General features: G+C 46.2%; 1 protein-coding gene across 2 annotated transcripts in view; it reads right to left on the minus strand.

Moving 5' to 3' along the window:
- Positions 1-10,576, minus strand: part of PPP1R13B (protein phosphatase 1 regulatory subunit 13B) — an 83,461-nt gene extending 72,885 nt beyond the window's left edge. For both annotated transcript variants that reach the window (XM_029237015.1, XM_029237014.1), the window contains exon 1: positions 10,512-10,576. In XM_029237015.1, coding sequence (XP_029092848.1) covers positions 10,512-10,520 — 9 coding nt within the window. In that variant the 5' untranslated portion in view covers positions 10,521-10,576. The remainder of the gene's footprint in view (positions 1-10,511) is intronic.
- Positions 10,577-16,060: the final 5,484 nt, after the last annotated feature.

Below are 16,060 nucleotides of genomic sequence, written 5' to 3' on the forward strand. Positions count from 1 at the left end.
AGGTGATAAAGGACCTCCTCTTAAATGTCTTCCACAGTGTTCTTTTTATATTTTGGTTTTACTTTTGATATTCTTTTCTACTCTATTTACAAATGAGAGTAGAAGATGAAACTCAAAATAATTCAGTGTTAGAATATACTGAAGGAAAACTGAACTAGGTAGTCTTCCCAGACATACTAGGGCTGATGAAGTGTTTCTGAGAGAGAGTAGTTTAACTGTAACAGTACTAGTAGTTAAATGTTGATAAAATCAACCTCTCAAATTTTTCCTAATTTTAATTAGAATCCTAAATCCTTTAATTATTAATTACACTATTTCTGTGGTTGTTAAGCACCCTTAATGTCCCAGCAAACAATAAAATTAGTTACCCAAAGACATCAATTAGAATATATCCTCACAAAATTACAATTTTTCACCTGTGAAAACTTGTTAAATACCTATCTAAATTAAGCAGTCTCCAAAGCAAAAATGTTCTTTAAATGTACTGAATCAAGATCATTTAACATTTTGGAGATACTAAACATTTGGAGGATAAAAGCACACATCTATAGTGCTTATTATATAGACCAGGCACTGTTATAGGTTCTTTATATATAACTCATTTAATACTTACAAAACCAGCGAGGTAGGTACTACTATGACCTCCATTTTACAGATGAGGACACTAAGACACAGAGAGATTAACTCACCCGAGATCACATAGGTAGGAAATTAAATAGTTGAAATTCAAGCCCAGACAGTCTACCCCCAAATCCGTGCTCTTTAACTACTGCATTACACTGTCCCTCAATAGTTTTTCGAAAATAAAAGCAAAAATTAGTAAATGAAAACTACTATAATAAAACACCAGGGACTTCGCTGGTGGCACAGTGGTTAAGAATCTGCCTGCCAATGCAGGAGACACAGGTTTGAGCAGTGATCTGGGAAGATCCCACATGCCGCGGAGCGGCTGGGCCCATGCACCACAACTACCGAGCTTGCGCTCTGGAGCCCACGAGCCACAACTACTGAGCCCACGTGCCACACTACTGAAGCCCGCACGCCTAGAGCCCGTGCTCCACAAGAGAAGCCACCGCAACGAAGACTAGCCCCCTGCTTGCTGCAACTAGAGAAAGCCCGCGCACAGCAATGAAGACCCAACGTGGCCAAAAATAAATAATTAATTAAAAAATAAATAAAACAAAACACCAGCCATGTATAATCCTTGAGGAATTAATTCTTATGAATGATAGCATTCTCTGAATAGCTGAGCATCTAACCCCTTTGTCTGAGCCAAAATCTGAAACTGTGCTGTCCATTTGATATGGCCACTAGGCACACATGGCTACTGAGAACTTGAAATGTGGCTAGTCCAAAATCAGGTGTACTGTATGTATACAATGTGTCCTGGAATTTGAGAGGCTTAGTATGAAAAAAATGAATGTAAAACACCTCACCAATCATGTTTTAATATTAACTGCATGTTTAAATAATTTTTGGATATAGTGAGTTAAATAAAATATATTATTAAAATTAATTTCACTTTTTTATGTGGCTACCAGAAATTTAAAATTGCATTTGTGGCTCACATTATGTTCCTACTGGACAGAGCTCATCTAAGATGTGTCCAGCTGCTGTCTACATTACTGATATTATTTAGTCTTTTCTTGATGACTCAGTCATCATGAGGACCTTTAACCACCACCCTGTGTGTAGTCTGTAATCTGTCATTGTGCTATCTTTGGTGTTGACTGAGGTCAGGATGCCCACCCTCAGACCACAACCTCAGGTTTTCTTAAAGCTGTTTCTTTCTACGGTTTCCAGCAGCATGTCCGCCCACAGCTACACCCCTGCAGCAACCTCGGATGCAGCTTCTAAAGATTTAGAAGCCAGGTAAATTAGAACTAACACCTACAGATCAATGATAAGTGAGGGCTGAGGAGGATCACCTCCAAGTTTAGCTTCAATGCATGATTCTTTGACAACTATTTTGACTGCTCGGAGACCCTTTTCTGCCTTGACTATCCTGATAGACTCTTCTCATTGATTCCAGACACTTAATGCCAACTTTAACATAAATTAGAGCATTTACAACTCTCCTTAAAATCCTGCAACGGTAGTTTCAGTTTGAGATGAAAAAGTTCTGAAGATGAATGGTGGCGATGGCTACTGAACAATGCGAATGTGCTTAATTCCGCAGAACTGTACACTTAAAAATGGTTAAAATGGTAAATTTTGTTATGTATATTTTACCGCAGTTTAAAAAAAAAACCAACCAACTTCAACAGTTTCATATCTTTCTCAGGATCAAGTTCAAACTTTCATGCAGGTCACACATGGCCCTCAGAATCTGACCTCTACCGACCTCCTTTCTAGCCCCCTTGCTTCATCTGGCCTTAAGCTCCAAGCAACTTCCCTCAACATATCACACCAATTCAGATCTCAATGCCCTGCAAACATTAAGGCCCCTACCTAAAATCCCTTCTTCCTCATCCTTCTCAACTCCATTCAAATGTCACCTCCTCTGTGAAAATTCCCCTGACATCCCAAGGTTGAGAAGACTCCTCTCACCACGGTGCCCCGCCGTACATAGCTTGTACTCTGCCAGGCGTACAGTCTTTATCTTTCAGAATGGCACTTTTTATTTACATGATTGTTCCCCACCGTGAGCTCACTGAGAGCAGGGACTGTGCCAGCCGTGGCACAGACCCAGCATATAAGGGATGTGCCCTAAATGCCTGCTGAGGTCATTCAGTAAACAAGTACTTACTGAATGCCGACCAGAGGCAGGCAGTATCCTAAGCACTGGGGATCCTGCAGTGGGAAAAGAAAATGAAGCCCCACTTTCATGGAGCCTCCACGAATATCTGCTAGGTGGACAGAAGTACTATAAAGAAAAATGAAGTACAATCAGGGAGGGACATTTTATACAGGGTGGCCTGGAACGTGCCAATTAGGTAGAGACCAGAGAGCAGGGGGTGAGCTTTTCTGCTGACAAAACACTGAGTGAAGTGAATCTGAGCTGGTTTTGAGCTGTGGTCTGGATAACAGAAGGTACTGGAAAGAGAAGGTAAACCTTCATTTCTAAGAAACACAAACCACCCCGCTCTGTCCTATCAACCTGATAGATTTTGCAATTACCACCTAGTTCTCCTGGCAGAAAGAACACAGGCATTCTACCTAGGTGGCGTAAAGTTCACTTATGGTCCTTTGCTGACTGAATCCTCTCTGCCATGAGGCCTTATGGTTGCTAGAGAAAACTAAGAGGAGCAGGTGTTATCAACAGAATGCACTAAGCACTTGACAATCCTCACAACCACATTTTGAAATACATTGCTGTTAAAACCCATTTTTAAAGAGGAAAATAAGACACAAAGAGGTTAAATAATTTGTCCAAGGTCACAGAGCTGGTAAGTGGCAAAGCTAGACTTTGAAACCAGACAGTCTTGGCTTCAGAGTTTGAGCTGATAATCACTATGCCCCCTGTTTTACATCTGTATTTCTATCATAAATACTCTGTTCCTATTGTTGGGGTTTTTTTTTCTGTTAATTCTCAAATCGTCAAACTTTACTTCATCGTTCTTCACATTTTGACAAAATCTCACTTCTCATTTCTATTCTAACACAAAAATCTGTCTATATTTTGATCAGTTGAGTTTAATTTTTTTTAAATTTTTTTTGAGTTTAATTATTTATTGATGTTATTTTCAAGACTGCCATGAGATAGAACTATAAGCATGCAATAGAGCAAAAAGCAAAATACAAACTATCAATACAGAGACACAGATTACACTGCTATAAAAAGTGTGCATATATACTCCACAAAGATGGAGGAGGCCCAGGCCAGCCACTGTCCCATGAAGCTGGGTCTAGTGGGGGCTCTGGGTGGGGCTGATCAGGCAAAATGACAAGTACAAGGGAAGACACGTGTGTGGCATGCCACAAATGCCCAGGCAGTAATCTAGAACACCAAAAACACAACATTAAAAATCACTTAATATAGGGCAAATGATTTTTTTAACTCAATATATTTATTTTACCTTAAGATTTAAGAGTAACATCTTTCAGGCATCTCAAGCTCAACACACCCAAAATAAACCTCATTCATCCCCTTACAGCCCTCTAAACCTATTCCTTCTCACGTGTTCTCTATCTTGGTTACAGGAAAGACAAGCCCGGCTGCTGAAGCAATAAACCTGTTATCCTCAACTCCAGCCACTGTACTTCCTTCCTGTTAATCACACACACTTACACGTCAGTACACACACTCACATGTACGCACACTCTCACACACCCTCTCACTCCATCAGATCTATTTTACCTATTGACTGGCTCTTTCCCTTGACCTTCATGTCAAGTCTGACCTGCACCAGCTGGTCTCCTAACTGTTCTTCCTGTTTCTTTTTAATTTCCCTTCCTCCACAGTCCATCCCCCGGCCTTGGCTCCAGAATTCTCCCTCTACCATACAAATCTGACTGCATCATTCCACTTTTTAAAAACGTTTGGTGGTTTCTGATCACCCACAGGATCAAGTGCAAACCCCATTAGAACACACACACACCTCTTCACAATGGGGTCTGACACTACTTTCCACATCATACCTTCTTTCATTCAAAAAATCGTCACCAAACACCAACTATGTGGCCAGTCACTGGGGACAGTCACTGGGACAGGCACTGGTGGTAAATAGCAAATAAAAAGAGACAGCTCCTGCTGCCATGAAAATTACAGTCTAGGACAAGAAAGACATTTACCAGTCACACAAACAAATGTTTAAGACTGCACTACAAGTATTGCAAAGGTAGACCAGGCAAAATGTTCTGGAATCAAATAGTGGCAAAGGTTGTACAATCTTGTAAATACACTGAAAACCACTAAATTGTACACCTTAAAAGGTAAATTTTATGGTATGTGAATTATATTTAAAAAAAAAAAAAGGCATACCAGGTTGAAGGCCTCTACTGGTGTATTTGGCCAAGGCAAAGATGGGAAAGCTTTCCAGAGGAAATGAAACTTATTACATATAACTAACATTTGCATTTACTACACAACAGGCACCTTTTGCTGTAATAATCCATCTGATCCTCCTAACAACCCTAAGGTTACTATTATTATTATCCTCAGTTTAAAGACAAAGAACTGAGGAATCAAGTAACTTTACCCAGGGTCAGAGAGCCAATAAATGGTGATGCCAGAATCCACACTTCAGCCAACTGACACCAGGGCCCATACTCTGCTACAGTGAAGTCACCTGGGCAATGCCTGCTATTCAGAGCTACTTATGATACAATAAGTAAACCACTGTGTTTCATTTCTTCCAAAAGAAATTTCTCTCCACGTCCTCTATAAGGCCCTTAAAAGGCCCTTTAAGATCCTAACTCATCCGCTCACCACCATTACCTTCCTGACTTCATCTCCTCCACTCTCGCGCCCCGCCCCCCCACCTACTCTGCTCCAGCCACAAAGGCCTCCTTTTGTTTCTCCAGAATGTTGGGCACACTCCTACCACAGGGCCTTTGCATTTGCTTGACTTACTATGACTGCAATCACAACATATGTTATAAATCATGATGCTGCCAAAACTTCAGTTAACATTTTCTCTAGACACACTTAACAATACTCCTAGCAAGACCCTGTTCTGAATTAGACACTAACATTTCGAATGTCTCTTATTAATTTTAATCAAAACTACCTCATTTTCCAGTCTTTTATTGTTCTGTATGATGTCACCATGCAAAGATTTTTATTTTACAAAATCTAGTAACAGCAGCTTTTGCTTACCAATTAGTGTGAACAACAGTCATACGGCTATCTTTGCAGTGAAATAAAACAAAGCAATCGAGCCAAGAAAGTGTCACAATAGAACCTGATTACCACCATTCCTCTGTTCAGCCCTAGAACCATAGTTTGTGAAATAACTATGGCAACAGCACTTCAAGGCATCAAAATCCCACCAAACTTTTGCTGGGAAGCTACTGCCCATCTGTGCAAACACACAAAAATGCATGTTGACAACCAGTTATATAACTTCAATACAGTAACCTGGTGATATTTTAAGTTTCTATCATGCTAAAAATTCTAAGTAACTCTTAGGCATATATGCTAGCATAAACTTTTCAAAGTAGGATGCTGAGAAAAAAAAGAGACATTTAACACATTTACATTTAAAACAGAGTTGTCGGGCTTCCCCGGTGGCGCAGTGGTTGGGAGTCTGCCTGCCGATGCAGGGGACGCGGGTTCGTGCCCCGGTCCGGGAAGATCCCACATGCTGCAGAGCGGCTGGGCCCGTGAGCCATGGCCGCTGAGCCTGCGCGTCTGGAGCCTGTGCTCCATAACGGAAGAGGCCACAACAGTGAGAGGCCCAAGTGCCGCTAAAAAAAAAAACTTTGTTGCTGTACTTAATACTGTAGTCTTCAGAAGAGTTATCCCTATAGACTAGTCTTTATTTCAATAAAATGTACTAATAAAATCTTTTTTTTTTTTTTTTTTTGCGGTACGTGGGCCTCTCACTGTTGTGGCCTCTCCCCTTGCGGAGTGTGCTCCGGACGCGCAGGCTCAGCGGCCATGGCTCACGGGCCTAGCCGCTCCGCGGCATGTGGGATCTTCCCGGACCGGGGCACGAACCCGCGTCCCCTGCATCGGCAGGCGGACTCTCAACCACTGCGCCACCGGGGAAGCCCAATAAAATCTTTTATATACACATCTTTGTATGAGCGAAGCTCTGCTTTTCCTTTTGTGAATTTTTTGGGCACTCCAAAGGCTAGAAATAGTTTTATTATTTTAAATGGTAATATTATGTTCGTAATTTTGTCTTAAAGAAACCAGTTAAAAAAAATAAATCTTCTCCAGTCCTCAGTGTTTTGTTTACTGAGTTAGCCTGTAAATTCAAGCCTATCAAATGACTTAATGATTAAGCAGGACTTCCCTGGTGGCACACTGGTTAAGAATCCGCCTGCCAACGCAGGGGACACGGGTTTGAGCCCTGGTCCGGGAACATCCCACATGCCGCGGAGCAACTAAGCCCGTGCGCCACAACTATTGAGCCTGTGTTCTAGAGCCCGTGAGCCACAACTACTGAGCCCACATGCCACAACTACTGAAGCCTGAGCGCCTAGAGCCCATGCTCCGCATGCGGTGAGAAGCCACCGCAATGAGAAGCCTGCACACCATAATGAAGAGTAGCTCCCGCTCGCCTCAACTAGAGAAAGCTCGCGTGCAGCAACAAAGACCCAACGCAGCCAAAAATAAATAAATAAATTTATTTTTTTAAAAAATTCTTATTTCTATCAAATCTGTTTAGGTACGGCCTAAATGATTTCAGGTCTAGACTTTAGGGACCAGCCAACGAGTAATCTTTAAAGTATAGCCCTCTTTTTTCCTTGGGAAAACAGTTTTAAAATGTCACCCACTGAAAAAAGGTGAATGACCACAAATACTAAAATGCCATAATATTTTAATAAGGGAAAATTCCAAATTACAGCTTTGTTTAAAAGTAGACAATCATGAAACTTTGTGTAACAGGCAAATTGAACATTTCTACAAAGACATTATTGTGTCAGATGAGAACACAGCCAGATACTTATTTCCAAAGGCTGAGAGACTGGGTGCTGCAGTAAGCCATCTGATCAATTAAAAGTTATTACAGACTCTCAAATAAGTAGAATATACTCTAAACCTGTGTTGTTCAATAGAGTAACCGGCTACATGTAGCTACTGAGCACATGAAATGTCCTAATCTGAAATGAGGTGTGCTATATATGTAAAACTTTACTGGATTCACACTGGCTTTCAATGACTGAGTACCAAAAAAAAGTAAAATATCCATTAGTAAATTTTTCATACTGATTACATGTTAAAATGATAATATTTTTGATATACTGAGTTAATAAAAGATACTATTAAAAATAATACCAAGGGCTTCCCTGGTGGCGCAGTGGTTGAGAGTCCGTCTGCCGATGCAGGGGACGCGAGTTCCTGCCCCGGTCTGGGAAGATCCCACATGCCACGGAGCGGCTGGGCCCGTGAGCCATGGCCGCTGAGCCTGCGCGTCCGGAGCCTGTGCTCCGCAACGGGAGAGGCCTCAGCAGTGAGAGGCCCGCGTACCGCAAAAAAAAAAATAATAATAATACCAATTACTAGAAAAACTTAAGTCCCATTTGTGTCACTCATTACATTCCTATTGGGTAGTGCTACTCTATGCAAACTATGCAAAATGCGATCTAACCCTCCTTTGATGATTCATGACGATGATAATGAACACCAAATATATAATAAAGAAAAAATCTCATTTATACCTTGGATACATAGTTTAAGATAGTATCAAGTGAGAATGGCGTGTTCTTAAAACTTCTATTAAATTTACAACCAACGCCAACTACATTTATAGAGGAAGGACTCAATCCTAAAAGTCGTACTTTTAGGGAACAAGAAGGAAATACAAAGACCACAAAAGAGGGACTAAGAGAAATACCATCTGTTTCTAGAAGGCATTTAAAAATAAAAGCAGTGTGTTCTAAATAGTTAGTAGGCCTGTTTTTTAAAAACAACATTTGATTATTATGAGTATCATAAAGAAATTTCCCAATTGCCAGCTAAGCAAACGTCGTAAAAAGGAAACCTGGTAAGGTTCAGACTAGAAATTCTAACTATGTGAGGAATAGAAGTAAAATGTCTGAATGTACCATATGGAAAATGTAAGCCAAATCTCTTAACAGGGTATTTAAAATGAAACATCATACAATGATGAAACCAGTCAAAATTTTATAGATATCCTTCAATATTACTATGGTATCAACTGTTACAGGATTTAACTAAAAGTGGTTTCAAAATTCCAAAACACCATAGTGCCTTTTCCAAATCTAGCCAGTGAGAAATAGGGAGGGAACTGTTTCCAAACGCCTTATCTTGCAGAGGTTAAAATTAGAAATTGACAATTCAGAGCCATATTAACCATAATAAATATTTGCAGGGCATTCTGTTTGACAAGCACTATTGGACACATCATCCTTTTTGATCCTCAGGACAGCCCTCAGATATTGGTATGTTTTTATCCCTGCTTTATAGAGGTAATTCCAGGCTTGGAGACCTTGACTTGTTCAAGGTCACATTGCTAAAAAGTAGCAGAACCAGTACTTGATTCTGGTTCTTCTGAGGCTCATCCAGTTCTCCTTCCATTACAAGACAATCACTCATTTAAAACCAAACGTTTAAAAATACAACAAGCTCTGATGCCAAAGAAGGATCTAAGGATCAACTAGGTCAAACCTTAAGACTCTGCAAACACGGTGTGTTGGAATCAGTTCAAAAAGGGGAGAAGAGATTATCAAGAGACAGGAAATGACTTGAAAGATCAGGGAAAAAAAATTCTGATCTAAATGTCCTTGGGTGCAGGCATAGCAGAATAACAGTATTCAAGCAGAAAATGCAGAGAAACGGTACTTTCCTTCTGAAATGTGATTTTCAATGCAGAAATTGTAGGCTAAAAGAACGATTTTGTTGTTACTTTACTATAAATGTGTTTGAGAATTTTACTTAATATACAGGCACTCAGAAAACCAATACATCCAACAGGGTACCACCAGCCCTTCATTTTTTTCACAAGTCATGACATTTACTTCACAAAAAGCCAGATGAAAAAATTATAATTCAGCACCCACTGCTATTTAGATTACAGGTAAAGGAAAAGGTCAGGTAGGAGAATGGCAAATTTAATGAGCACTGTCTTCTTCCTAGTACAACGCATCCTTGAGGGCAGGACAAAGGCGGCACCACCACAAATGAACCTAGTTCAACCTTCAAAGCACACTGACAACAGGCCAGTTAACGCAAAATGTACAAATCTCGAAGGCACGGTGAAAGGGAATTCCTAAAACGGCTCTCTAAATCCATTCCTAAGTGAGGAATGTAAAGTAAATTCCTAAATATAATACAACAGGATTCCAGAATCAGGAAAGGGCTACGGAGAAATGTGGGTTTCCAGCGTGGGAACACCACACGGGGGTGCCCACACTGCCGACACCAAATACGACACCGGCCCATTTCAGGCGGGGGGCAGAGGCGCCTCGAGACCCCGAAACGGGGCGAGCGCCAAACGACACCCCTGCCTCCCCGTCCGACCCCCCGCCGGGACGCACGGGGAAAACCGACCGGCTCCAATTTCACCTCCGGCTTCCCCTCCCGGGCAGTGCGGCCGGGGAGGCTCGGCAGGAAGGGCCGCGCCGCGGCCAAGGGAGGGGGCGCCGGCCCGGGACCCCCGCCCGGACCTACCCCCGACCACGCCGGCCCCCGCACCCGGACCCCGAAGCGACCCCCGGACCAAGGACCCCCGGACGCCGGCTCAGCCCTCGCTGACAGCCGGCGCCGCCCCACCTGCCCGCCCGGGGGGCGCCGGGGCCGGGCGCGCCCGCCAGGCCACTTCCTTCCCCGCCCGCCCGGCCCGCCGGGCTCGCGCGGGCACCGAGGGTCGGGAGTCGCGGGAGGAAGGAGGCTTGGCCAGCCGCCCGCGGAGGAAACCGCCGCCACCCGCACCCACCGGCATCATCGCGGCGCGGATCCGCGGCGCCCTCCGCCGCCTGACAGGACGCTCGGCGTCGCGCCGCGCCGCGCCCGCCGCTCCGGCCGCCTTCACAGGCCGCGCGCCCGCCGCCGCGCTCTCGGGCCCTCACGGCGAGGCGGCGGCTGCAGCGGGCTGCGGAGCCTGGCCGGCCCTGTCGTGGCCGCCGGCTCGCTGCGTCGCTGTCTCAGGACCGGTCGTCGTCGCCACCACCTCCACCCGACAGCCTCCCGCCGCCAGCCCGCGGACTCTCCTCAGCCCCCGCAGGCCCTGCCCCCAGCGCGTCGCCCCACACGGGGCCAGCCGCCCCCTCCGATTGGCCCGACTGTGCTGGGGGCGGGTCCGGGGGTGGGGCATCCTTGCCCCGCCCGCCCAACCTCGCTCCCGGCCGCGGCCAGGTACGAGCGCGTCCGCGCTCCCGCGGGCGGGCGGGGGAGGGGCGGGAGTGCTGCGGAAGCTGGACCGCTGCCCCGCCCGGCGTGACGGCCTGTGGGCTCCAGGCCGTGCGGGGCCAAGATCCCGGACCCTCGGAGACGTCGGGCATGGGAAAACCGAGGTCCAAAGAAGGAAGGGTCCGGCCGGGGCACCGCAGCGGGTCACGGTAGGGCCGAGACTCGAACCCCAACTCAGGGAGGCCAGAGGGGGCGGGGCGCATCCCGTGGCGACGGCGCGCGCGCCCGCCTTTGACCGCGTCCTGACCCCCGGCTCCCGGCGCCCGGTGGGGCTGCAGGCCAGGGGCCGAATTGGAAGGGTGTAGGTGCGCCCCAAACCATGCAAGTGACCCGGCTCCGCATTGCTCAAGATGAACCCACGAGCCGGCGTGGCGCTCGGTCCCTGGGCACCTGTTCCCCGACACCACTACCTCCCCGCGTGTTCTGCGACTCCCGCTGCCCTTTCCCTACGGCCAGCCGACCTTCCCGGGCACGTGACCGCTCTTCAGCCTTGGCCCTTCACACAGGCGATACCCCCGGCCTAGAATGCCTGTGCGCACCTGTACCAGCATCCTTCGATGCTCAGACGTCTCCGGGCAGCGCCCAGTCCTTCTCTCCAGGGTCCGGGTCTCTCTTTACAGCCCTCTCTCCCGTGACGCCACCCACTCAGGTCTGAGCGCCCGAGTAACAGAGGCCAGGGCAGGAGCTGAGCAGACTCTCAGTGAAGGCCGGCCAATGGGCAGGCATCCTTTCTGTGCCCTCCACACTGTACCACTCACTGGAACCCTGAGAGAGATGAGATGGTAACTGATGCACTCCACAGGCAGCTCTAAAACTTCCTTGAGCATCCGGAGCATAGGGGTCTGTTTATGGCCCCAAACCCACCTTGGGAAGGGCTCAGCTACTTAGAGATGACAGCAGGTGGTGGTCAGAGTCCATCCCTAGCCTGTCTGCTCCTTTGAGGGGCCTGAGGCTGCTGGGTGGGGCTGAGGGACAAAGAGGGAGGAGGCCAGAGAGCAACACCATACTCCTCTTGGCCAAGGGGGTTAGTGGTTGAGAGTGTAGGACTTTCCAGTTAGACAGACACTGCCTTGGCCACACCCTCACAGTATGATCTTAGACAAGCTACATCTTCTCTCTGTATCTCAATTTGCCCATCTCTATAATGGGAAATTACAGGAATCATAACACCTGCCTCATATTTAGGGAGATTTAGCACAGTTTGTGGCCCATGGGAGCTGCTCCATAAATAGTAGTTTTCTGTAGTTATGCTATCGTTAGCAAGCAGGCTTAGTATATACATGTATCCCAGGTAATCCCCTGAGAGAGGGATTATGCAGGGATTTTAAAATTTATACACACTGGGCCTCGATGGCTAATGACACATCTCTTCTGGGATCAGGGTTTGGAGAGAAGAGGAAGCTCTAGGTAACGGGAGATCCTAGGTTGAAAGTCAGAGACCTGGGTTCCAATTCCAGCTCTACTTCTGACTCCCTGTGTGGCCCTAAGCAACTTGCACCTCTTCTCTGGGTGTCAGTTTCCCCATCCCTAACCAGGAAGGGGTTAGATTCCGTGATCTCTGAGGGTCTTTCAGCCCTGACACGCTATGGTCATGAGTCGTGAAGGAGTGGGTACCGGCCCACTAAGCCAGGCAAGGGACAGGCTTTGCCAGGGCACGGCAGAGAATCGCCACCTGGGATGAGGTGGTCAAAATGAGCTCACTCTCCTGAGAAGGGGAGGCTTGGCCATTGGATTCCCACTCTTGCCTGTAGGACCTGTGGGCACAGACAGTGGCAGCTGCCCTGCTCTCACACCAAGGTACTCTCTGTCCTCCAGGCAGGCATCCATCTGAAGCCAGGCTGGTCACCAGCCCGCCACAGAGGCTCTCCAGCTGCTGCCACTCCTCTCCATCCTTCTGCAAGCTCCAAGCATCAGGCCCCATCACCTGGTACCCAGACCAAGGTCGTACATAATTGACCTCCCTTCTCTGACCTCCACGCCTGGACCATCCCACACATGGACATAATTAGGTCACACACAAACACCCCGACCCTGCAAAGCCCTCTGTGTCTCCACATCACCCAGATTAAAGTTCACAAGAGGCCCTTCAGGAGTCACTGTTGATGCTGGGATGTGGTTTTTAGGGTGGTCTAAGAAGATGTCTGGGTTGTTCAGAGAGGAATACTAGCAAAACAGTTCAGCAAAGGAGAGCGAGGCAGGTGGGATAGCTTATGCATGCTCGGCCAATTCTTGGTAATTGTTGAATCTGTGTGATGGGTACATGGGATACATTGTCCTTTTCTCTCTACTTTGTATGTTTGAACTATTTTATATTTAAAAAAAAGAAAATCAGTATAGATTCATATTTGCATAAAGGAATTCTTGAATGATCAGGAACACTAATAAAGTAATGATTGCAGATGGGAATGGGAACTGGGTGGATTAGGGACAGAAATCAGAGTAAGAATTTTCACTATTACTTTTTTTTTAATATTTATTTATTTATTATTTATTTTATATTTATTTTGGCTGCGCCTGGTCTTAGTTGTGGCATGCAGGGTCTTTTATTTGAGGCATGTGGACTCCTTGGTTGCGGCTTGCATGTGGAATCTAGTTCCCCAACCAGGGATCGAACCCCGGGCCCCCTGCATTGGGAGCGCAGAGTCTTACCCACTGGATCACCAGGGAAGTCCCAAATTTTCACTATTGCTTTTTAAAAGTAAACTTTATAGCAGTTTTAGATTTACAGAAGACTTGCAAAGATAATACAGAGTTTCCATATTCCTTCCCCCAGCCTCCACCCTATTTTTCCTACTATTAACATCTTATATTAGTGTGGTACATTCATTAAAACTAATGAACCAATATTGATACATTTTTATTAACTAAGTCAATACTTTATTCATTGGGTAAATTCCCTTAGTTTTACCCAATGTCCTTTGTTCCAGGATCCCATCCATAACACCACATTACGTTTAGTGATGTCACCTTCGGCTCCTCTTGGCTGTGACACTTCCCCAGACCTTCCTTATTTTTTATGACCTTGACAATTAATGAGGAATACTGATTAGGTACTTTGTAGAATATTTCTCACTTGAGATTTAGCTGCTATTTTCCTCATGATTAGATTGAGTTTATGGGATTTGGGGAGGAATGTCACAGAGGTAAAATGCCATTTTCATCACATCATATCAAAGGTGCATACTATCAACCTGCCATTTCACTGTTGTGGTTGACCTGATCACCTGGTCACTATTACTTGTCCTGTTTGATTTTTGAACCAGGTGAATAAAGTACTATTTAAAATTTAAAAATTTCAATCTTAAGACCTGTATTAGTTTGCTAGGGCTGCCATAACAAAAGATCACAGCATGAGCGGCTTAAACAACAGAAATTTATTTTCTCACAGTTCTGGAGGCTGGAAGTCGTAGCGCAAGGTGTTGGCAAGGTTGGGTTCTTCTGAGGCCTCTCTCCTTGGCTTGCAGATGGCTGCCCTCTCGCCAGCTCTTCACATGGTCTTTTCTCTAGTGCACGCATCCCTGGTGTCTCACCCTGTTTTTATAAGGATATCAGTCTACTGGATTAGGGCCTATCCATATGGCCTCCATTGAATCTTTTTTTTTTTTTTTTTTTTGGCTGCGTTGGGTCTTTGTTGCTGTGCACAGGCTTCTCTAGTTGCGGCGAGTGGGGGCTACTCTCTGTTGCAGGGTGCAGGCTTCTCATTGCAGTGGCTACTCTTCTTGCGGAGTACGGGCTCTAGGCATGCGGGCTTCAGTAGTTGTGGCTCACGGACTTTAAAGCACAGGCTCAGTAGTTGTGGCACACAGGCTTAGTTGCTTTGCAGCATGTGGGATCTTCTGGACCAGGGATCGAACCCGTGTCCCCTGCATTGTTGGTAGGCGGATTCTTAACCACTGCGTCACCAGGGAAGCCCTCCATTGAATCTTGATTACCTCTTTAAAGGCCCTATCTCCAAATACAGTCACATTCAGAGGTGTGTTAGGGGTTAGGACTTCAACATATGAATCTTGGGGGGACACAATTCAGTCCCTAACAAGACACTTCATAGCCTGGCCCAGTCTACCTTCTACCTTTTCAGGTTAATCTCCTATGCTCCCAGCACCCCACATCTGGAATTTTTTTTTTTTTTTTTTTTTGGCCACTCAGCTTGTGGGATCTTAGTTCCCCAACTAGGGATCGGACTTGGGCCCCGGCAGTGAAAGCGCCGAGTCCTAGCCACTGGACTGCCAGGGAATTCCCGCACACCTGGATCTTATACCCCAGCCATCCAGAGGCTGGGCCCTCCCCTCGTCCAGGACCCTATGCCTACAGAAATGCTCCTGCAATTTCCTCAAGAAGTGCTACCTGCTCCTGTCACAATTCAAATCCTTCCTCTTCTTCAAGGTTTTTCCAGATTCCCCCCAGGAGAACTCACCTCTACCACCTTCCTCCAGACTGCTTAGACCTGGCTTACTCGTCACATCCTGCTACCTTAGGTCTGGAGACGTACCTATCTCCCCCGGGGCCAGTGGGCTCATTTAGGTAATAAGTGTTCACTGGCTTTCTCCAGTGTGCCCAGCACGGGTCCAGGCCCCGGCAACACAACCTTGAGTAAGACAAACGTGGTCCCTGTTCTCACGGAGCTTATAGTCTGGTCAGGGAGAAGATGATAAACAAGAACGCAAGCAAATAAAATAACTCTTCAAATGCTGGTAAGCATATACAACAAATGCAGTAAACCAGATTAATGTGACAGAGATACTTGCTTTTGCCAGGAGAAGGTGACATTTGAGATGGGACTTGAATACTGAGGAGGCATCTTCTGGGGCTCCCGAGGAGGGGTACGTGAAGGAGGAGGGAGAACAGGTGAGAAAGGAATGAGCTGAGGGCAGCTCTGGGGGCAGCCCTGGGGGCTCAGCAGGGGAGAACGGAGGGAGGTGACGTCAGGTTTGGGTTTGTGGGCCAGGAGCCTGCATTTTATTCTGGGCGGGTAGAGAGACCAGATGTGTGTTTTCCAATGCCCAGTGGCCACCATGGGGAGGCTGGCTGGCGTGTGGCAAGAGTGGGGGAAGGAGGCCCCTTAGGGGGACTGAGGTG

This window comes from Monodon monoceros, unplaced genomic scaffold, assembly GCF_005190385.1.
Source record: "Monodon monoceros isolate NGI ecotype Baffin Bay Population unplaced genomic scaffold, NGI_Narwhal_1 Super_Scaffold_21, whole genome shotgun sequence".
In the NCBI taxonomy this organism is placed as follows: Eukaryota; Metazoa; Chordata; class Mammalia; order Artiodactyla; family Monodontidae; genus Monodon; species Monodon monoceros.